Here is a 22,801-nt window from a genome sequence, read left to right on the forward strand (position 1 = left end):
ATAAGGGATTTTCCCAGCACAGGTATGTTCAACTTCTGAGCCCCTCCGAGCCAAAGGCAGAAAGCCCAGCCAGCAGCCAAACGAAGCCTCAAGCGGTGGTTCCCACAGCGCAGCAACCCGGCAAAGGGGATGCAGCAAGGAAAACCACTGTCACCTCTCTGCTGGGAAGCGCTGAGCAAAGGCGAGTCCCCAGGCAACACGGCCGATTTGATCGGCACAAGGCATGCAAGCTCCACCCCCCCAGTCGTTCTTAGACTCCTTATTGGGTGAGCAAGGCAGCGAAGCAACACAGTTGGAGCCTCCCTCCTCCCTGGTTGGCAGGGAGGGAGGGAGAGGAGCTGCTTCCTTTGAAACCCGGGAAATTTAAGGGACATCATCAATAAGGGACAGCAGCGGGACACGGCGCGGGGATAAGGGACTTTCCCGTCAAATAAGGGACGGTTGACAGCTATGCCACTGTGGGAAGAGAGTAATCCCTGCAGAGGCTTGGCAGGGAAGTTATGCGCCTCATGTGAGCAGCATGCGTGCGCTGAGCAGGCCTCTTGACTCTGCCAATCCCAGAAGGCCTGGCGCCCCTAAGAGCCCAGTGCCCGGGTGCCCCGCACCCCTAGCACCTATGGGTAAGCCGGCTCTGGATGCATCCTCTCATGTGAATTTGCCCAATACCTAGATGTGGATGCTGAACTCCAGCTCCCTGTATCGGTCCCACTCCTGATGGAAATTGATTTCAATCCCTATGGACTTCCACCCTTTCACACCATAGATGAGCGTGCCAGCCAAAAATATTATCGTGACCTTCTAGGTCTAATATATGTGAATTCTCTAATGCCATCCATTCCTTCAACCAACAAAGACGGGATGCCTCATAATATAATCTCATATCTGGCAAGGGGGAAAAACCTCTTTCTTTTGCATCTATCAATATTTTATTCTCGGGTTTTCCCCCTTGCCAGATATAGTTAGAAATATATTTATTTTTTTGCCATACCTTGAAACAATCTGGCTTTCTGGGGAGTGTGTGACGGGTATGTGAGGGCACCCTGAAATTTTATAACAAGGTGAGTGGCAAACCGCCCCATCAATCACAGCCAGTCCAAGCGCCCTGTCTGGTTATGCCAACTTGAGGGGGCAGATTCTTCCTCTTCCATAGACTCACAGTTGCCCTTTGCAGAACTCAGCAGGGAAGAGCAGGAGGGCACAATATGAGAATCAGTGGCTCTGGTGTCGCCTACTGTTGGGACGCAGGTGGGGCTGTGGTCTAAGCCATGGAGCCTCTTGGGCTTGCCGATCGGAAGGTCGGCGGTTCGAATCCCCGCGATGGAGCAAGCTCCCGTTGCTCTGTCCCAGCTCCTGCCAACCTAGCAGTCCGAAAGCACACCAGCGCAAGTAGATAAATAGGTACCACTCTGGCGGGAAGCATTTCCATGCGCTCTGGTTTCCATCACGGTGTCCCGTTGTACCAGAAGCGGTTTAGTCCTGCCGGCCAAATGACCCAGAAAGCTGTCTGCGGACAAGCGCCGGCTCTCTCGGACTGAAAGCGAGATGAGCGTCGCAACCCCATAGTTACCTTTGGCTGGACTTAAACGTCCAGGGGTCCTTTACCTTTTTTCCCCCTTTACCTCTGGGGTTCCCTGGTTTCCACCCACCCCAAAGGACACAAGCCACCACGGCAGTTCACTGTGAACTTTGGAGTTTGCACTGAAAACTCAGAGAAACTTTGCAGTCCGGTCACAAGCTGACCAGTAGTTGCAAAGGAAACCTCACTTGAGTGCTCATTTGTGTCCCTCTGTCGTTTTCCTCCCCCCGTCTCTTCCCCCCCTTCTCCAGCCCACGAAGATATTCAACTATCTGAAATGGCGTCGTGTATGTGACATCCTTTTCCTCACTTTCTCTGCTGTTTTCCTTTTCACCCGCCTGGTTATTTTCCCCTACAAGTAAGTAAGACACCTTCAAATATCTCATGGGCTGGAAAACGAAGAAATCTTGGTTTCCCCCCTGCTCTGGTGGGTGGGACCTGTCTGTTGTTGCTTTGTTGTTGTTTTTGCATGCCGCTTAGAGAGATTTTTGATATATATTAAGCAGTATAGAAAGGGACGCAGGTGGCGTTGTGGGTTAAACCACAGAGCCTAGGACTTGCCGATCAGAAGGTCGGTGGTTCGAATCCCTGCGATGGGGTGAGCTCCCGTTGCTCGGTCCCTGCTCCTGCCAATCTAGCAATTCGAAAGCACGTCAAAGTGCAAGTAGATAAATAGGTACCACTCTGGCGGGAAGGTAAATGGCGTTTCCGTGCACTGCTCTGGTTCGCCAGAAGCGGCTTAGTCCTTCTGGCCACATGACCCAGAAGCTGTATATCAGATCCCTCGGCCAATAAAGCGAGATGAGTGCCGCAACCCCAGAGTCGGCCACGACTGGACCTAATGGTCAGGGGTCCCTTTACCTTTAAGCAGTATAGAAATCAACGAATCAGTCGAATAATCCGTATTGACAAGCTGGAACGTGTACAGAGCGCAACCAGGCCTCTAGAAACTAAGCTTTATGAGGAATGGTTGAGGAAGTTGCCTACGTTTAGCTCAAAGAGGAGATTGAGATATTATATGTGATAGGGGTCTGAAGGGCTGTTCCATGAGAGATGGAGCAATTTCGTTTTCTCCTAAGGGTAGGACCTGAACCAATCTATTTATGTTATACAGTGGTACCTTGGTTCTCAAACTTAATCCGTTCCGGAAGTCTGTTCCAAAACCAAAGCGTTCCAAAACCAAGGCACGCTTTCCCATAGAAAGTAATGCAAAACGGATTAATCCGTTCCAGACAATCCCTAAAACAGCAATTGAACATGAATTTTCCTATCGGACGAGACCATTGAGCCATAAAATTATCAATGTAAAATGCAAATCCAGGAAATGTCCCTGGAAAATAGGGACTTTTGGTAGGCATGCCTTGGACTTAGACCATGGGTAGGCAAACTAAGGGTCGGGGGCCGGATCCGGCCCAATCGCCTTCTAAACCCGGCCCGCGGACGGTCCAGGAATCAGCGTGTTTTTACATGAGTAGAATGTGTCCTTTTATTTAAAATGCATCTCTGGGTTATTTGTGGGGCATAGGAATTCGTTCATTATTTTTTCTTCAAAATATAGTCCGGCCCCCCACAAGGTCTGAGGGACAGTGGACCGGCCCCCTGCTGAAAAAGTTTGCTGACGCCTGACTTAGACAATCGATATGCACATTTTTACGACTCGCTTGTGGTGGAAATTTCTTTTAAACTGTATTGTTGTTCTTTAACTGACTAAAGGAAGTGCTGCTCAATGCTATTGTTGTTCTTAATCCCTTCCTCTTCCTCGCAGGGTCATCTACAACACGTATTACTACTCAATGGAACTGTACCAGCCTTTCTTCGGCTATTACTTCATGAATGCCCTTCTGATGATTCTCCAACTTCTCCACATCTTCTGGTCTTTCTTAATCATCCACATGGTCTACAAGTTTGTCAAAAGTGGCACGGTAGGGACCGAAATTGGGCGATGGTCGGTGGGTGGGTGAGCGTGTTTGCCTAAGTTAAAGTTGTAATGGACTTTTAGAAGACATCTGAAGGCAGCCCTGTTTAGGGACACTTTTAATGTTTAATAGGTTATTGTATTTTAATATTCTGTTGGAAGCTGCCCAGAAGACTTTTAGATGTCTTCTAAAAGCCTGGTAGTTGTTTTTCTCTTTGACATCTGTTGGGAGGGCGTTCCACGGGGCAGGTGCCACCACCGAGAAGGCCCTCTGCCTGGTTCCCTGTAACTTGGCTTCTTGTAGCAAGGGAACCGCCAGAAGGCCTTCGGCGCTGGACCTCAGTGTCCGGGCTGGACGATGGGGATGGAGACACTCTTTCAGGTATACTGGACCGAGGCCGTTTAGGACTTTAAAGGTCAGCACCAACACTTTGAATTGTGCTCAGAAACGTACTGGGAGCCAATGCAGATCTCTCAGGACCAGTGTTATGTGGTCTCGGTGGCCGCTCCCAGTCCCCAGTCTAGCTGCCGCATTCTGGATTAGTTGTAGTTTCCGGGTCACCTTCAAAGGTAGCCCCACGTAGAGCGCATTGCAGTAGTCCAAGCGAGAGATAACCAGAACCTATCTCTTTGACATCTGGTGGGAGCGCGTTCCACAGGGCAGGTGCCCCCACCGAGAAGGCCCTCTGCCTGGTTCCATGTAACCTGGCTTCTCGCAGCGAGGGAACCACCAGAAGGCCCTCGGCACTGGACCTCAACGTCCGGGCTGGACAAAGGGGGTGGAGACGATCCTGACAATGGGAGATGTCTGTGGTGCCCTTGCTGCCTAAAGCACGGGCTGATTTTGCGCAATGGTTCATCCAGCCCTGGTCAAGGAATACTCCTTGCCAGCGCTCCAAATCGGACCACACAAGCAGAGAAGAGGGAAAGGGGCAGCCGCCGCCATTGACCAAAGCTATTTCTCTTCCGGCAGATGGAGAAGGATCTCCGGAGCGACTCGGACGAAAGCGAGAAGGGCGACGACGAGGCAGGGCAAGTGAAGGAAGCCAAGAGGAATGGCGCCATCCACTCAGAACCCAGTGGCAGCTGCATCAGCAAGCAGCCCCCGCTGCAACTGAATGGCCGGAGCCCCGCCGCCAACGGAGACGCCAAAACCAGATAACTCAAGCCTGGCGCCATCGACTGCCCACCCCCTTAACCAACCCTGCCCCTGTGTCCATACCAGCTTGTCTTTCCTTCTTGTAGGCCCGCGAGGGCGCGAACATAGCCTCCTAGCTGAATTTCTCCTCCCTGCAGGAACAAGAAAACAAAACCACCAATGGACTGTGCTTCTTTTCGCAATATTATCCTGTGGGCGGCGTCGGTCGCCGCGAGGTCTGGCGGGGAGGGGTGACGTTGGGTGGAATGTAAAGGCAGCCTTCCCCCGTTCTATTCAGCCGGTCCTGAGTACAGCTTGGCAAGGCTGCTGGGTGGGCGAGCGACCCGTTCGAATCCCACCCAATCGGTTGTTTTCGCTTCTTCAGCCAGCTGGGAAAGCGGGCGGGTTAAAAAACAAGGGACCCCAACTCCTGAATCCGAAGGGGTGGGATGGAGAGGCAATGACGTCTTCGCAGAAGCCGGGCCGAGCCTCCGTCCAGAGGGGACGCGGCGATGCGTCCTAAGGCGACGCGGGTACCGAGTCCTCGGTCTGCCTGGGGTGGTTGTTGTTTTTGCGGTGGGTTGTGGGGTTAGCCAAGAAGGAATAGGCTGGTCGTCGCTGCCGTTGGACAGAGGATGCTGTCGAAGGCTTGTGTTTTGAAGCTGCGCTCCAGGAGAAGGGAGCGAGAAGGACACTGCTGTCTCTTTGGGGAGAAGAAACGAGACGATGAGGGGATGGTATTGTTGCTGCTGCTGCTGCCGCTGCCGCTTCTTGTGTGAGCGTCTTACGCCTGTGTTGAGCGGACCACTGGCTAATCCTGAGGATAAAGAGGACTTGACCTCTTCCTGAGCACGGGTTGCGGGGGGGGGGAGCACAGGGGAGAGGTGGGGTCCCCATTCCAGTGACCTAGACAGGGAGAGGGTGCACTAAATTGCTGGAACCAATAAAGTCATTGCAGATAAGAAAAGCAAAGCAAAAAGCAAAAAAAACGATTTGCCTCTCTCCATTTTAATCTGCTTGCTCTTAGTGCATCCCCGCCGGAAACACGAATAATATTTTTTTATTTATATCCCGCCCTCCCCAGCCGAAGCCGGGCTCAGGGCAGCTAACAACAGTAAAATAATGCAACATTCTAAAATCATTTCATTAAAAAATTACTCCAAATCAAATTGATGGCAACCATTGGGCTAGCCACTGTGAAGTTCTGTGAAGATTGCCAAAGGAGGGAGTCAGGCTGTGCCCTGACCAAAGGCCTGGTGGAACAGCTCCGTCTTGCAGGCCCTGCGGAAAGATGTCAAGTCCCACAGGGCCCTGGTCTCTTGTGACAGAGCGTTCCACCAGATCGGGGCCACAGCCGAAAAGGCCCTGGCTCTGGTCGAGGCCAGCCTAACTTCTCTGCGGCCTGGGACCTTCAGGATGTTTTTGTTTGAAGACCGTAAGGTCCTCCGTGGGACGTACCAGGAGAAGAAACTTCTTCCCCTCGCCCCCTCCTTCCACCATCGCCACCGCAGTTTCGGCTTGTGCCCTATGAGAAACGCACCCCTTGTGCACTCGGAGGGGCTCTCGCCGTTCTTAAATATACCCAGATTGAATCCCAATGGGATCTTTTAAAAATCTGGTTTGGAGAGCTGCCGAAGGATGAGGTGTGTGAGTCTGGCCTGACGACACAGCCCGCCGCAAGGGGTTGGGGGTCTTTGCTGCACAATTTCCACGGAAGGTAAGATCGTGAGAAAAGGTGCGGCTAAATTTGGCCAAGAGAAGAGGCCCATCTGAGTTTAGGGATGAGGAAGGTTGAGATGCTGTTGAGATCCTATTCGGCCCCATTGTCTCTGACCAGTGCTGGCTGATGTGGGAGGTCACAACCATATCTGAAAAGCACCGGGTTCCCCAGCGTACAGTTTCCAAAAGAGGACAGCCAAAATAGGAAGCCCTACAGATAGACTGAGATGAAAACAAAGAGCCCTTGTCTGTCCCCAACATATTCATTCATGGGGTGGGAGAACTGAAATATTTAATTTTGGCAACCAATTCATCCCTTTTGGATAGCACATGGGTTAATGAGTCTAAAAAAGCCTGAGACACAAATTTTCATGGCTATGATGTTTCATTGACCAGAAGTAATGTATTTAGTGTCAACTCTGGAAATATATGCTCGTTGTTGACCAAACTGTAAGCCTCCCAAAGCAAAATATACGTCAGGAGGCTTAATGTGGTCAGAATTAAGTACAGTGGTACCTCGGTTCTCAAACTTAATCCTTTCCAGAAGTCCGTTCCAAAACCAAAGCATTCCAAAACCAAGGCGCGCTTTCCCATAGAAAGTAATGCAAAACAGATTAATCCGTTCCAGACTTTTAAAAACAAGCCCTCAAACAGCAATTGAACGTGAATTTTACTAGGTAACGAGACCATTGATCCATAAAATGAAAGCAATAAACAATGTACTACAGTCACACAATCAGTCAGTAGCTGAACTGGGTTCCACACAGTCACCAAAACAAAAAGAGCCGTAAAAACAAAAAATACATAGCAAAAACAGACAGACCTCAGTGTAACACTTAAAACGGAAGCATGCAACTCAAATTGGGAGTGTAACGTTCAAAACAAAAGCGTAACACTCAAAACAGAGCACGTTCGGCTTCTGAAAAAAGTTCGCAAACTGGAACACTTACTTCCGGGTTTGCAGTGTTTGGGTTCCAAGTTGTTTGAGTACCAAGGCATTTGAGAACCAAGGTGCCACAGTAGTCACTTCCAGAGTTAACGCTAAATACATGACTTCTGGTCAACGTGCCACCATAGCCACAAAAGGACTGGGAAAATGGAGCCCCAGGTTTCTGAGACTCGTCTACCTATGTACTATCTGAAACCCAGATGTTAAATACATTGGCATTCTTTTCAGCTGTCCTCCCCGCTTCATAGATCTCTTAAAATAAAACAGCACCGAGGTTCTCTTTACCTTTGGTCAATAATTGACATTTCCATAAGCAAAGCTCTGCTGGAATCGGAGTGTTAGGCCAGGATCAACCCCTTCCGTTCATTTCAGTGGGCCTTTTATAGGAGAATGCCGTGGTGGATTGGGCCCCGAAGGAGAGCTGCTATTGGGATCCTATTCCACTTCCGGGACCAACATATATTGGTGGGGGTTGGGGAAAAACCAGGACAGCTTCCAGTAACGAATCTAGGGACATTCACGCAAAAAAAAAAGTGCAAGCATCTCATTGCGAACCGTCAAATTCCACCCGCTCCTGAATGCCAGCAATCCAATATGCTGTTAAGTTACTAACTACTGCTGCATGTTGGCTGCCGGACACCGCTGCATGTCAGGGAGGAGAACCTGTTAACTCTTGGCAAATGCACGTGTAACCAAACAATGCAAAAGTTACTGTAACCGGGGGCCTGGTCTGGGAGGTTGGTTCTAGAATGGGATACAGATGACATCATGACCTGTCTAGCTGCTCCTGAACAGACTAATATGTGTCTTTCCTCAAAATTACCACTGGGGGGAGCCGTCGGTTTTCCATCAAGACAAGATTAAAGGACTTTCCCCCCCTTCCACCAACAGGACTCGGGTGTCGATCTTATTAAAAGTGCATTGATTTAAGAGTCGGAGGCAGCGATGTTTTGTTGTTGTTTTTTTAAAGTACAAATTAGAAAGCATACATATTCACAACAAAAGAAAATACAAAAGAAAAAGAAAATACATTTAACCAAGGGGGGGGGAATAGAGAATATTTTGTCTCTTTTCATATTTACAGTTATTTATACCTCTATAAAATGCTATTCACAATAAAGCAGTAAAATGAAAGATATCAGAAAAAAGAAAAAAAAGAATAAAGAAGTAAGAGAAAAAGATCATAAGTGAAAATTTTTAAAAGTAGATAAGTACTCACAATACATAGCCATTTCCCATCTATATTTATATTCAATTGTATAATTTCATCTTGTCCTTATCTACCTTAAATAAATTGGGGGGTTTTTTGTTTTTGTTTTTTTAAAAAAAAGACTTCCACAGTTTAAATAATTTATTATTTATACCCCGCCCATCTGGCTGAGTTTCCCCAGCCACTCTGGGCGGCTTCCAATCAAGTGTTAAAAACAATACAGCATTAAATATTAAAAACTGCCTTCAGATGTCTCTTAAAGAGAAGATAGCTGCTTATTTCCTTCACATCTGAAGGGAGGGATGCAGCAAGGAAAACCTCCGTCACCTCTCGGCTGGGAAGCGCTGAGCAAGGGCAAGTCCCCAGGCAACACTGCCGATTTGATCGGCACAAGGCATGCAAGCTCCACCCCCCCCCGTCGTTCTTAGACTCCTTATTGGGTGAGCAACGCAGCCAAGCAACACAGTTGGAGCCTCCCTCCTCCCTGGCCGGCAGGGAGGGAGGGAGAGGAGCTGCTTCCTTTGAAACCCGAGAAATTTATGGGACATCATCAATAAGGGACAGCAGCGGATACGGCGCTGGGATAAGGGACTTTCCCGCCAAATAAGGGACGGTTGACAGCTATGTGCCCAACCACCTGAGCAGAGACAGTGGTGCCTCACAAGACGAAATTAATTCATTCCGCGAGTCTTTTCGTCTTGCGATATTTTCGTCCTGCGAAGCACGGTCCGTCGCAACTGCGCCTCTTCAAGCGGCTTTAAGAAAACGAACAAACTTGCAAGACGTTTTCGTCTTGCGAAGCAAGCCCATAGGGAAATTCGTCTAGCGAAGCAACGCAAAAACCGAAAAACCCTTTCGTCTAGCGAGTTTTTCGTCTTGCGAGGCATTCGTCTTGCGGGGCACCACTGTAAAACCACAGATACAGACTTTAAAGCGAGCTTGGGCAAATTCCTGGAGAAGGCACGGAAATCTGGATAGATATGAACCATCATTGCATTCCAGGTTTGGAAGCAAAAATCATAGACAAAGGTTCCAAATTTGCATCCGCAAGCTCCTTTAGTAGGCTTGGATGCAGCTCATAAGGCCCTGGAGATTTGAATTGATTTAAAGTACAGTGGTGCCCCGCAAGACGAATGCCTCGCAAGACGGAAAACTCGCTAGACGAAAGAGTTTTCCGTTTTGGAGGTGCTTCGCAAAACGAATCTCCTATGGGATTGCTTCGCAAGACGAAAATGTCTTGTGAGTTCCTGCGGGGTTTTTTTCCTCCCCCCCTAAGCCGCTAAGCCGCTTATCAGCTGATCTGATAAGCCGATAAGCCGCTAATAGCCGCTAATAGCGCTAATCTGCTAATCTGTCAATGGGCTTGCTTCGCTAGACGAAGAGAATCACAGAACGGATTCTTTTCGTCTTGCACCACTGTATTGTTCCCTTCCTATCTCTTCCTATCTTGGGCTGCAGCGCCCTCCTTGCACCATTTATTCTGTTAGCACCAGGTGGGGCATCGCTTTCACCTTTTGGGTGAAGCCCAAGGCAAAGTAGCTGTTGAGCAGTTCCGCTTTTTCTCTGTCACCCAATAACGTTCCCCACAAAGGTAAGATTGTTTAATTTGATTTCCCCACCTTGTTCCAAATCACTCACCCCTTCTTCCTTGGCGGTGGGTGCAGAGGTGTCGTTTTGTGGCCAAAACGATGCCAAAACAACTTCAGCCGGCCTTGCTCTAACCACTACACTGCCCTGCCCCCAGCCAACCAATGCATCCTAGTGCTGCAGCCCCCAGCAAATTGACAGGAGCCCCCCACTCCTTCCCGAAAGAAGCCCCTTCCTCCCAAGCCAAGGAGGACGCTGGGAGCCACCAAAACGAAGACGCCTCCTCTCTCCCCCCCCCCCGCTACCCCACAGCCAAATTTAAGTCCCATTAAGAATAATTAGAGCCAGGTGAGCCAACTTGAATAAAATATCGGGGGGGGGGAGAGCAGGTAAGCCTCGCCCCACATAATTGGATCACACGATGCGGTGCATGCAGACCATTTGAATGGCAGTTCGTATCAACTTTGTTGTTGAGTTGTTTAGTCGTGTCCGACTCTTTGTGACCCCCTGGACCAGAGCACACCAGGCACTCCTGTCTTCTACTGCCTCCCACAGTTTGGTCAAACTCATGTTTTTAGCTTCGAGAACACTGTCCCACCATCTCGTCCTCCGTCGTCCCTTCTTCTTGCGCCCTCCATCTTTCCCAACATCAGGGTCTTTACCAGAGAGTCTTCTCTTCTCCTGAGGTGGCCAAAGTCTTGGAGCCTCAGCTTCAGGATCTGTCCTTCCAGTGAGCACTCAGGGCTGATTTCCTTCCGAATGGAGAGGTTGGATCCTCTTGCAGTCCATGGGACTCTCAAGAGTCTCCTCCAGCACCAGAATTCAAAAGCATCCATTCTTTGGCCATCAGCCTTCTTTATGGTCCAGCTCTCACTTCCATACATCACTACTGGGAAAACCATAGCTTGAACTATACGGACCTTTGTTGGCAAGGTGATGTCTCTGCTTTTTAAGATGCCGTCTAGGTTTGCCATCGCCTTTCTCCCAAGGAGCAGGCGTCTTTTAATTTCGTGGCTGCTGTCACCATCTGCAGTGATCATGGAGCCCAAGAAAGTGAAATCTCTCACTGCCTCCATTTCTTCCCCTTCTGTTTGCCAGGAGGTGATGGGACCAGTGGCCACGATCTTAGCTTTTTTTGATTTTGCGCTTCAGACCAAATTATCCTTTGTGGCGAAGGGGCTTGAATAACTCAGAGAAGCTATGAGCCATGAGCCATAGAGGGACAGGTCATAGGGGAGAGTTTTGCCCAAACGTGATCCACCTGGAGCAGGAACCGGCAAGCCACTCCAGTATCCCTGCCAAGAAAACTCCATGGACACAGACAACAGGCCATCGACTTTGCCCCCCTCTCAATTATTTTATTGGGGGGGTTGAAGGGATGCTTGCCCTAGGAGCTGGCTCCTATAATTACAGCCCCCTCCCCGCAGCAGAAACATCCTTAAAGGAGCCTTCTAGATTCGCAGAAAGGGAAGGAATCCCCCCAAAATTGCAATTTAACCCTTGCAAGCCTCCCAGGCTCTTGCGCTCAGACCCCATCCCCGCCCCCAGGACCCTCTCTTTGTGTTAATACCCCATGAATGAAGTTAGCCCCCCCCCGACCCCAGCCCCCTCCGGGCTCCGAGCCAGAGGGGGAAGGGGCTTTGGAATGCGTTGATAAAGGGGGCCCCCCCCGCTGCCGCTTGGCTTTTGAGAGCAGCGATTGGCTGGTGGGAGGGGGTGGGGGCGGAGCTTCTAGGAGCAGATGTGCGGGGGGGGAGGCGGGACAGAGTACGAATCAGTGAAAGTTTGTAGCAGGTTTTTTTAATACAATTTTTTTCCAGCGGAACCCGGAGAAGCGCGCGCAGACGGGTAAAGAAAATTGGGGTGGGGGCGCCCGTAAAATAGGAGGTAGCGATTTATTTGGGGGGAGCATGGTGAGGGAAGAGATCTCAAATAATAGGGGGTAATCTGGGGGGGAGAGATCTGGGGTGCCAGGAGAAGCGGTGCTGGTAAGGAATTCAGGATGGAGACGGAGGGAGCTGCGGGGAAGGATTTTTTTTGGGGTTGGGGGGGTTGCACGGGGGGAGGTGAAGCTCAATAAAGAGGGTGGTGTTTGGTAGGGCGAATTTGGGGGGCTGTTTGTGGAAGTAAAAACCGGGGTGGGGATAAAATTGTTCTGGGGGGGGGGGCGAAAGATGGAGAAGGAATTAAATTTGTTTTCTTAGGAGCTAAGAGACCGAGATTTGAGGGGCCAGTATGATGGAGATAGGATGATGGGGGGGGTGGAGATTTTTTTTTGGGGGGAGCACACATTCCTTTTTCACCAGGCCTTTGGTTGACATCCTATACCCTTTTAAAATGTGGCTCACTTTTTTTTGGGGGGGGTGTTATTGGGTTATTGTTCTTATTTTGATTTTATATAGTGTGATCTTTTCCGCGAACCACCCTGAGGCCTCTGGGTATATATAGGGCGGTACAGTGGTACCTCTGGTTGCAAACGGGATCCGTTACAGAGTACCATTCGCAACATGGAAAGAGCGCAACCCTCAGCAGCGCGTCTGCGCATGCACAGGTTGTGATTCGCCGCTTCTGCGCATGCGCGTGATGTCATGTTGTGCTTCTGCGCATGTGCGAGCGGCGAAACCCGGAAGTAACCCTTTCCAGTACTTCCGGGTTGCCTCGGGACGTAACCTGAAAGAACGTAACATGAAGCGGATGTAACATGAGGTATGACTGTATATGAATTCAATAGGTAAAGGTAAAGGGACCCCTGAGCGTTAGGTCCAGTCGTGGCCGACTCTGGGGTTGCGGCGCTCATCTCGCTTTATTGGCCAAGGGAGCCGGCGTGCAGCTTCCAGGTCATGTGGCCAGCATGACTAAGCCGCTTCTGGCAAACCAGAGCAGCGCACGGAAACGCCGTTTACCTTCCTGCCGGAGTGGTACCTATTTATCTACTTGCATTTTGACGTGCTTTCAAACTGCTAGGTTGGCAGGAGCAGGGACTTAGCAACTGGAGCTCACCCCGTCGCAGGGATTCGAACTGCCGACCTTCTGATCAACAAGTCCTAGGCTCTGTGGTTTAACCCACAGCGCCGCCCGCATCCCTCATATGAATTCAATAAGTAAAAATAAATAAATAGATTCTGGGGGCGGGGGGGTTGAAATGTCAGGAAGCAGTAGCATTGGGGAAGGGGCCAGGCAATTACCGTATTTTTTGCTCTATAAGCCTCACTTTTTCCCTCCTAAAAAGTAAGGGGAAATATGTGTGCATCTTATGGAGCGAATGCAGGCTGCGCAGCTATCCCAGAAGCCAGAACAGCAAGAGGGATTGCTGCTTTCACTGCGCAGCGATCCCTCTTGATGTTCTGGCTTCTGAGATTCAGAATATATTTTTTCTTGTTTTCCTCCTCCAAAAACTAGGTGCGTCTGGTGGTCTGGTGCGTCTTATAGAGCGAAAAATACGGTGCCCAAGGGCGCCATGTCATGCCTCTGCCATCTTCTTTCCAGACACCCTCGCCTGTTGCTCTCCCGCTCTCCCTACTATGGCGACCACAAGGAGCCCTGCCAGCCCCTGTCAGCTGAAGGAGTTTGACAGCGTCCGAGATTCCCTCACCAACATCATCGGCCAGCTCCGAGACATTGACCCAACCCACCTTTCCTTCTCGCCGTTCCTGGACCTTGACACCCAGATTTCAATGGCGCCCATCTCCGACAGCCCTGAATCGTCTCTTGAGGAGCTGCATTCTACTGAAACAGAGGAGGAAGGAGAAGAAGAAGAAAAAAAAGAAGAGGAGGAGGAGGAGGAAGAGGAAGAAGGGATGACCTCTCCCAGACCTCTGCCTGGCCAAGCCTTCCCAGACCCTCTGGGTCAACCCAGGCTCCCTCCTCCACAGCCCCCAGAAGGGAGTGACGTGGGACAGCCCCCCATGCCTGTGGCCGACACTGCGGCCCCCCGCTTGCCCAAAGAGACGTCCTTTTTGGACTCCGTCCACGTCGTGCCACGCTGCCCCCTTCCTGATCCCGAGCGAAGGTCAGAAGGCGGCCAAACCGGGACCCTCACACCGACCCGTCTGCCTCCCTGCGAACACCAGCCCTGGCTGGACACGGGAGACGGCGCCTGCCCGGTTTTGCACCACGGCTACTCGGGGGAGCTGACCGCCCGTTCGGGGGGCAGCGGGGGTCGCCAGGCCTGCTCCAGTGAGCGCATGAAAGCCGTGGCCTCGGCCTTCGTCGCCCTCCTCCTGGCTCCGTGGTTCCTCTATGGAAGCTACTACTTCCTTCCACTGACGGCCCCTGCCTGCCCGGATCTTGCCAGCCGGGTCGCCTTGGCTCTCCGTTGCCTGCCGGTTGCTGGGCTGCCTATCCTCCTGGGTAAAAGATGTGTGTTTTGGGGGGTTGGGGGAGCAGCAACAAAAGGTGCAGACTCTTCGGTCCAGTATATCTGAAGGAGCCCGGACACTGAGGTCCAGCGCCGAGGGCCTTCTGGCGGTTCCCTCCCTGCAAGAAGCCAAGTTACAGGGAACCAGGCAGAGGGCCTTCTCGGTGGTGGCACCCTCCCTGTGGAACGCCCTCCCACCAGATGTCAAAGAGAACGACAACCACCAGACTTTTAGAAGACATCTGAAGGCAGCCCTGTTTAGGGAAGCTTTTAATGTTTGATGTATTACAGTATTTTAATATTTTTTTGGAAGCCGCCCAGAGTGGCTGGGGAAGCCCAGCCAGATGGGCAGGGTATAAATAATAAATTATTATTATTATTATTATTATTATTATTATTATTATTATTATTATTATTATCTCCTAGTGTCCCTATTTTGCAGGGACAGTCCCAAATTTACAGAAGCCGCCACGGTTTCTGATTTGATCCTGAGGACGTCCCTATTTTCATCGGGGAAATGTTGGAGGGGAAATTTCCCTGAACAGGGCTGCCTTCAGATGTCTCCTAAAAGTCATAGAATCCTAGAATCATAGAGTTGGAAGAGACCACAAGGGCCATCGAGTCCAACCCCCTGCCAAGCAGGAAACACCATCAGAGCACTCCTGACATATGGTTGTCAAGCCTCTGCTTAAAGACCTCCAAAGGAGGAGACTCCACCACACTCCTTGGCAGCAAATTCCACTGTCGAACAGCTCTTACTGTCAGGAAGTTCTTCCTAATGTTTAGGTGGAATCTTCTTTCTTGTAGTTTGGATCCATTGCTCTGTGTCCGCTTCTCTGGAGCAGCAGAAAACAACCTTTCTCCCTCCTCTATGTGACATCCTTTTATATATTTGAACATGGCTATCATATCACCCCTTAACCTCCTCTTCTCCAGGCTAAACATGCCCAGCTCTGTTTATCTCCTTGACACCATAATGAGGACAAGGTGGTACTTTTTGCGGAGACCTGTTCCAAGTTCACAGGTGTGCCCTAGGGATGTAAGCTCCCATCTCAGGCCCCGCAACATGTTCTTTTTCAAGGGCCAAATTCCATCCGTGTTCATTTGCCAGAGCTGGGTGGCACAACCTTTATTCCCGCCTCTCCCTTTCCTCTCCTCCTCTCCTTTTGCCGCCCTTTCTCTCGCGTTACATTCCCCTCCCTTCTCTTTTTGCAGGATCACAGCACGGCAGAGTTGGAAGGGACCTCCAGGGGTCATCTAGTCCAACCCCCTGCAATGCAAGAATCTGAACACACGGCACACACACACACACATCGAATTTGACCCTGCTTAGCTTTGCAGGTGTGCGGGCGGTTTTATTGCTGCGCCAGCTTTAGCTCCCCCTTTCGGACACCCTGCTTTTGATCACCCCCATTTCTCTCTCCTTCCGTCACCCCCCACCCCCGTTCTCACTTGCCTTTTGATAACAATAATACAGTGGTACCTTGGGTTAAGTACTTAATTCGTTCCGGAGGTCCGTTCTTAACCTGAAACTGTTCTTAACCTGAAGCACCACTTTAGCTACTGGGGCCTCCCACTGCCACCATGCGGCTTATGTCCTCATCCTGAAGCAAAGTTCTTAACCCGAGATACTATTTCTGGGTTAGCGGAGTCTGTAACCTGAAGCGTATGTAACCCTAGGTACCACTGTAATTTATTATTTATACCCCACCCATCTGGCTGGGTCTCCCCAGCCACTCTGGGCGGCTCCCAACAGAATATTAAAAACACGATAAAATGTCAAACATTAAAAGCTTCCCTAAACAGGGCTGCCTACAGATATCTTCTAAAAGTCAGAGAGCTGTTTATTTCCTTGACATCTGACGGGAGGGCGTTCCACAGGGCAGGCGCCACCACCGAGAAGGCCCTCTGCCTGGTTCCCTGTAGCCTCACTTCTCACAGGGAGGGAACTGCCCTAAACAGGGCTGCCTTTAGATGTCTTCCAAAAGTCAGATAGCTGTTTATTTCCTTGCCATCTGATGGGAGGGCGTTCCACAGGGCGGGCGCCACCACCGAGAAGGCCCTCTGCCTGGTTCCCTGCAACCTCACTTCTCGCAGGGAGGGAACCGCCAGAAGGCCCTCGGAGCTGGACCTCGGTGTCCGGGCTGGACGATGGGGGTGGAGACACTCCTTCAGGGATACAGGGCCGTTTAGGGCTTTCAAGGTCAGCAGCAACACTTTGAATTGTGCCCAGAAATGTACACCAGCAATTCTCTAACCCAATGGGTCCCAGTGTGGAGCCAGTGTGGTGTAGTGGTTAAGAGCGGTAGTCTCGTAATCTGGTGAACCATGTTCGCGTCTCCGCTCCTCCACCTGCAGCTGCTGGGTGACCTTGGGCCAGTCACACTTCCTTGAAGTCTCTCAGCCCTACTCACCTCACAGAGTGTTTGTTGTGGGGGAGGAAGGGAAAGGAGAACGTTAGCCCTTTGAGACTCCTTAGCGGGATATAAAATCCAAACTCTTCTTTGATGCATTTGAGGCGGCCAAGATTCTTGTCCGCCCCATCACCTTTCCCATCTCTGTTTCCATTAAGACAGAAAGAGAAAAACCAGTTCCAGCCACCTGCTGTTATTTCTACAAACAGAGGACGACGTGTGATTTTGCGGGGGTCCAAGCTCGGAGATTTTTTCCCCCAAGCCGAACATTCCTGCCTTAATGGGAAGTTAGAGGAGTGGACAGAAAAATTTGCAAAGTGGGCAGCATTCAAGCCGCAATTCCTCCGAACGTTGCAAAAAGCAACGTGGGTTATTTATCTTGGAGGCTGAAAGTTCCGGGTTGCAGGCAGCGCTGGCCCTACTCAGAGTAAACCCACTGAAATGAATGGGCGAGTCTGGAGTTAAACATATGAATGAATGAATGAATGAATCTTTATTGCTAAAAGCTATAAGCCGTCACAATTTTAATTTTTAAAAAAAACAGCTGCTTCTTCCTGCATATACCGTATTTTTTGCTCTATAAGACTCACTTTTTCCCTCCTAAAAAGTAAGGGGAAATGTGTGTGCGTCTTATGGAGTGAATGCAGACTGCGCAGCTATCCCAGAAGCCAGAACAGCAAGAGGGATTGCTGCTTTCGCTGCGCAGCGATCCCTCTTGCTGTTCTGGCTTCTGAGATGCAGAATATTTTTTTTCTTGTTTTCCTCCTCCAAAAACTAGGTGCGTCTTGTGGTCTGGTGCGTCTTATAGAGCGAAAAATACGGGGTAATCTTGGAAACTGTAGTTCGTCAAGGCTGCTGGGAGCTGTCCCCTCTGCCATGGAGCTGTAATTCTCCGAGTGGTTTAACAATCGAACAGTCTCTTTCCCCAGGCAAATCTGGGCATTCTAGCTCTGTAGGGGGAATAGAGGTGTCCTGGAAACTCTCAGCACTGTCACCAAATCTTCTATTAAATTAGTAGTAGTAGTAGTAGTAGTACAGTGGTACCTCGGGTTAAGTACTTAATTCGTTCCGGAGGTCCGTTCTCAACCTGAAACTGTTCTTAACCTGAAGCACCACTTTAGCTAATGGGGCCTCCCGCTGCCGCCACGCGATTTCTGTTCTCATCTTGAAGCAAAGTTCTTAACCTGAAGAACTATTTCTGGGTTCGCAGAGTCTGTAACCTGAGGCGTATGTAACCTGAAGTGTATGTAACCCAAGGTACCACTGTATAACATGCCGCGAACTTTAAATCCCGTTTTCATAACTTCTCCCAAGCTGCAAGTTGTATATTGTACCCAGTGTATCATTGTAGTCCGACATACAGTGGTACCTCGGGTTACATACGCTTCAGGTTACAGACTCCGCAACCCAGAAATAGTACCTCGGGTTAGGAACTTTGCTTCAGGATGAGAACAGAAATCGTGCTCCGGTGGCGCAGCAGCAGCAGGTGGCCCCATTAGCTGAAGTGGTGCTTCAGGTTAAGAACAGTTTTAGGTTAAGAACGGACCTCCAGAACGAATTAAGTACTTAACCCGAGGTACAGTGGTGCCTCGCAAGACGAAAAGAATCCGTTCTGTGATTCTCTTCGTCTAGCGGTTTTTTCGTCTTGCGAAGCAAGCCCATTGACGGATTAGCGGATTAGCGCTGTTAGGGGCTTTTAGCGGCTTATCTGCTGATCGGATCAGCTGATAAGAGGCTTAGAAAAAGGGGGGGAAAGGGGAAAAAACCAGCAGGAACTCGCAAGACATTTTCGTTTTGCGAAGCAAGCCCATAGGAAATTCGTTTTGCAAAGCACCTCCAAAACGGAAAACTCTTTCGTCTAGCGAGTTTTCCGTCTTGCGAGGCATTCGTCTTGCGGGGCACCACTGTATTCCCATTTCACTCTGATGCTGCTGAACTGGAAACGGTCTCCGGAAAAAACTGCCCTTCTTTCTCTCCTGGCTGCAGGCATTGTTCTGAGGGCTTTTTCTGCCTTGTGCCTCGACAACGTCGCCCCCCTGGGCACTCGCTCTCGACCCGTCCTCCTCCACCAGCTTTTTGTCGTGGGCTCCGTGGAGCAGCTCTCCGTCTTTGCCCTCAACGTGGTGGTGACGGCGACTTTCCTCCCCCAGGAGCACATGGGTCTCATCCCGATCCTCGTGGGGCTCTTTGCTGTTGGAAGGTGAGGTGCAAGGTCGGGGACTGCGGCCCCCAAGCCATCTCTGCCTGGCCCTGGGGACCTTTCTCGGGCCAGACCCTCAAATCTCCAGGCTAGGCAACCTCCGGCAATCCTGCTCCACACTTTTCGTCGAGGGGTTTTGCCCGACAGTAACGTACCTCTCAAAGAGATTGCAGCCTGCCCTCTGAAAACAAAACCCAAGTTCCCAGACCTCATTGTTCTGGAAGCAGTCCTGCCTTTAAGAGCAACACAGGAATAAGAATGATGATAATAAATTTGTCCACTCTGGGCGGCTTCCAACAAAACACTTCTCGGTGGTGGCCCCCACCCTGTGGAACGCCCTCCCGCCAGATGTCAAAGAGAAAAATAACTACCAAACTTTTAGAAGACATCTAAAGGCAGCCCTGTTTAGGGAAGCTTTTAATGTTTAATAGGTTATTGTATTTCAGTGTTTTGTTGGAAGCCGCCCAGATGGGCGGGGTATAAATAAATTATTATTATTATTATTATTATTATTATTATTAATTGGAGGCCGCGCCGGACGTTCGGCTTCCGAAAATCATTTGAAAACCAGAACAATCACTTCCGGTTTTCGATCGTTCTGGAGTTGAAACGTTCGAGTTCAGAGGCGTTCAGCTTCCAAGGTTCCACTGTAAGCAGCTTTGTTTGATTTTGCTAATGGCAACGTGCTGCATTTAACGAATGTCACTAAAGGTAAAGGTAAAGGGACCCCTGACCATTAGGTCCAGTTGCGGCAGACTCTGGGGTTGTGGGCCTTATCTCGCTTTAGTGGCCGAGGGAGCCGGCGTACAGCTTCCGGGTCATGTAGCCAGCAGGACAAACCCGCTTCTGGAGAACCAGAGCAGCGCACAGAAACGCCGTTTACCTTCCCGCCGGAGCGGTACCTATTTATCTACTTGCACTTTGTGCTTTCGAACTGCTAGGTTGGCAAGAGCAGGGACTGAGCAACGGGAGCTCACCCCGTCATCGCGGGGATTCGAACCGCCAACCTTCTAATCGGCAAGTCCTAGGCTCTGTGGTTTAACCCACAGCGCCACCTGCGTCCCTACCGAATGTCACTAATTCAGTGCTATTTTTCTAGAAAAAGAGGTGCTGGAACTCACCATGAACTTCTCTGTTGTTCTCTTAGAATAGAGTTCGAGCTGGGGGGGGAAGCCCTGAATAGGAACAAACCGGTTCAGTTTATCAAAGTTCGCCGATCCGGTTCAGAAATCTCCAAACTTCTCCTGAAAGGTGCTGGGTGAATTGAACGTGAGCAAAGTTTGTTTGGGAGGGTAGCAACCTGAATGACTTCTAGTTACCTTCAAGTTCGGTTCTCTTTTTGACCCTTTGGAGCACGGTTTCCCAAACTCGGGTCTCCAGCTGTTTGGGGACTACAACGCCCATCATCCCTAGCTAGCAGGACCGGCGGCCGTGGATGATGGGAATTGTAGTCCCCAAACAACTGGAGAACCAAAGTTGGGAAACACTGAGCGAGAAGTTCTTTGCTGTGCTTTGCTTCACAGGTGCTGCTACTTGGCCTGCCTACACCTCAGCAGCACGTACCGTGGGTTCGGGTTCGGCCTCGCCTTCTTCCCGACAGTCGCCATGAGTATCTACAACCTCTTCTGCCTCTACCACCTGGGCTTGGGGTTCCTGTTCGCAGCCTTGCCCGACGTCCGCAACACATCCGCTCCGACGCTCGAACTGACTATCCCCAAGAGATGAGGGACGAGGTTCCTACCAAACTGTCTCCGCCCCCGCCCCCTTCTCAAGCTCTCCATTCCCACAAAAAACAGCAACTCTGCAACGCCCCTCTCAATTTCTGAGTCAACTCCAGGAGGACTTAAAAGAGACCAGCCATCTGCTTCGAAACACGGGGTTTGTTTGCAAAACCCCAGTGGCTTTGCAAGAAAGGACTAAATTTGCAGGCAGGGTCAAATGCTACTCCCTTAAGAAGGCAAATGTTAGCATTTCAGAAGGAAGCTAGGCTGGAGCTTTCCTCCCCCTGAAATACTGAATTTCCACATGCAGGCGATTTTTCGATGCTTCCTGCTACAGTCATACCTCATGTTAAATCCGCTTCATGTTACATTCTTTCAGGTTACGTTCTGCGGCGACCAGGAAGTACCAGAAAAGGTTACTTCCGGGTTTCGCCGTTTGTGCATGCACAAAAGTGCAAAATGACATCATGTGCATGCGCAGAAGCGGTGAATCGTACCCCGTGCGTGCGCAGGCGCGCCGCTGTAGGTTGCGCTCTTTTCATGTCGCGAACGGGCCTCCGGAACGGATCCCGTTCACAACCAGAGGTACCACTGTATACACAAGGCACAGGGGTATCTGCCAACTGAGCGTGGAAAGCTCAGTTGGTGAGAGCGTGGTGGTGATAACGCCAAGGTCGCAGGTTCGATTCCCGGGTGGGGCAGCTGCGTATTCCTGCACTGCAAAGGGGTTGGACTAGATTTTCTTCAGGGTCCCTTCCAACTCTACTATTCTCTGAAATTTCTCTTTGCAAAAAGGTTCTTGCGTTGCCAAGGGGTTGGATCAGATGTGGGGCAGTTCCTACTCTACACTTCTGTGAGCCTATGAAACATCTGATGTCATAAGGGGAAAATGTCTTCCATAAATAAGAATGGATTTAAATCGAGCCTCTGGGGAACGTGCAGAGAGAAGTACCATATTTTTTGCTCAATAAGACTCACTTTTTCCCTCCTAAAAAGTAAGGGGAAATGTGTGTACGTCTTATTGAGAGCATTTTCCCATGGCTGATAAACTCCACCTTTCGCCTTCTGTTTCCAGAAAGTGCTCAGTGCTTCCTTGAAGAGGTCTCTTGAAACCATCGTCTCGCCCCTCCTGAAAATCTCTGGGGTGTCTTCCTTTTTCACAACTCTCTGACCCAAGTCTTGACCCCTGCTTTGTCCCTCCCCGCCCCACGGAGGCAGGAGATTGTCTGGGCCTCCATATGGGCTAGGAGCTTGCGTTGCCTAACCTGAGTCAATTCAAAGCCGGAGTCAATTCAAAGCACGTGAGCCGGCCCATTTTGGGGGAGGTGTCGACCTGCCGCTCAGGATTTCAGAAATACCGTATTTTTTGCTCTATAAGACTCACTTTTCCCTCCTAAAAAGTAAGGGGAAATGTGTGTGCGTCTTATGGAGCGAATGCAGGCTGCGCAGCTATCCCAGAAGCCAGAACAGCAAGAGGGATTGCTGCTTTCGCTGCGCAGCGATCCCTCTTGCTGTTCTGGCTTCTGAGATTCAGAATATTTTTTTCCTTGTTTTCCTCCTCCAAAAACTAGGTGCGTCTTGTGGTCTGGTGAATCTTATAGAGCGAAAAATACGGTATTTAATTTTCCGATATTGGTAACGGGTTGGAAATCGATGACGTATGAAGTCCCCTTCCAGCGATGTGATTGTTCATAGTGCTTTTGAGCATATGCAAAGTGTTGCTGTTCCCTCCCCCCCCATATCAAAAACTGGAAGCCCAAGGGAAGCTCCCAAGTCAAGGGTGAACCCAGAGGCTTTTTCCATTTTCAGAAATGGACCATCAAAGCAAGGACTCGAGGAATACCGGAAGCCTTGGCCTGGGATAGCAGTAAATGTCACCGAGCATGTGCAGAATGCAGTTCCCTTTGGTAAGCGCTACCAGGTGTGCTCCGACACGAACGCCCAAGATAAAAGCAAAAATAAACAACCCGCAAAACTTAAAGACGCAAACCGCACCCCTCAATCACAAACACACA

The 22,801-nt window shown here is 50.2% G+C and overlaps 2 protein-coding genes and 1 long non-coding RNA gene across 7 annotated transcripts in view; 2 read left to right on the top strand and 1 right to left on the bottom strand.

Annotated features, from left to right (window-relative positions):
- CERS4 (ceramide synthase 4) overlaps nucleotides 1-8,227 on the top strand; it is an 88,289-nt gene extending 80,062 nt beyond the window's left edge. For all 4 annotated transcript variants that reach the window (XM_082206562.1, XM_082206561.1, XM_082206559.1 and 1 more), the window contains exons 9-11: nucleotides 1,828-1,934; nucleotides 3,342-3,498; nucleotides 4,465-8,227. In XM_082206562.1, coding sequence (XP_082062688.1) covers nucleotides 1,828-1,934; nucleotides 3,342-3,498; nucleotides 4,465-4,653 — 453 coding nt within the window. In that variant the 3' untranslated portion in view covers nucleotides 4,654-8,227. The remainder of the gene's footprint in view (nucleotides 1-1,827; nucleotides 1,935-3,341; nucleotides 3,499-4,464) is intronic.
- LOC309523104 overlaps nucleotides 1-22,801 on the bottom strand; it is a 101,441-nt gene that overhangs the window by 51,079 nt on the left and 27,561 nt on the right. The window lies entirely within an intron of this gene.
- LOC309522883 (uncharacterized protein) lies at nucleotides 11,911-21,184 on the top strand. 2 transcript variants are annotated; one of them, XM_082206555.1, is made up of 4 exons: nucleotides 11,911-11,942; nucleotides 13,494-14,444; nucleotides 18,852-19,065; nucleotides 20,589-21,184. In XM_082206555.1, the coding sequence occupies exons 2-4, from the start codon at nucleotides 13,616-13,618 to the stop codon at nucleotides 20,788-20,790; spliced, it is 1,245 nt and encodes a 414-aa protein (XP_082062681.1). In that variant the 5' UTR covers nucleotides 11,911-11,942; nucleotides 13,494-13,615; the 3' UTR covers nucleotides 20,791-21,184. The 2 variants fall into 2 exon arrangements, with proteins under 2 accessions (XP_082062681.1, XP_082062682.1); XM_082206556.1 differs by having other exon boundaries at nucleotides 13,581-14,444.

This window comes from Podarcis vaucheri (genome assembly GCF_965113315.1).
Source record: "Podarcis vaucheri genome assembly, chromosome: 18".
Classification (NCBI taxonomy): Eukaryota; Metazoa; Chordata; class Lepidosauria; order Squamata; family Lacertidae; genus Podarcis; species Podarcis vaucheri.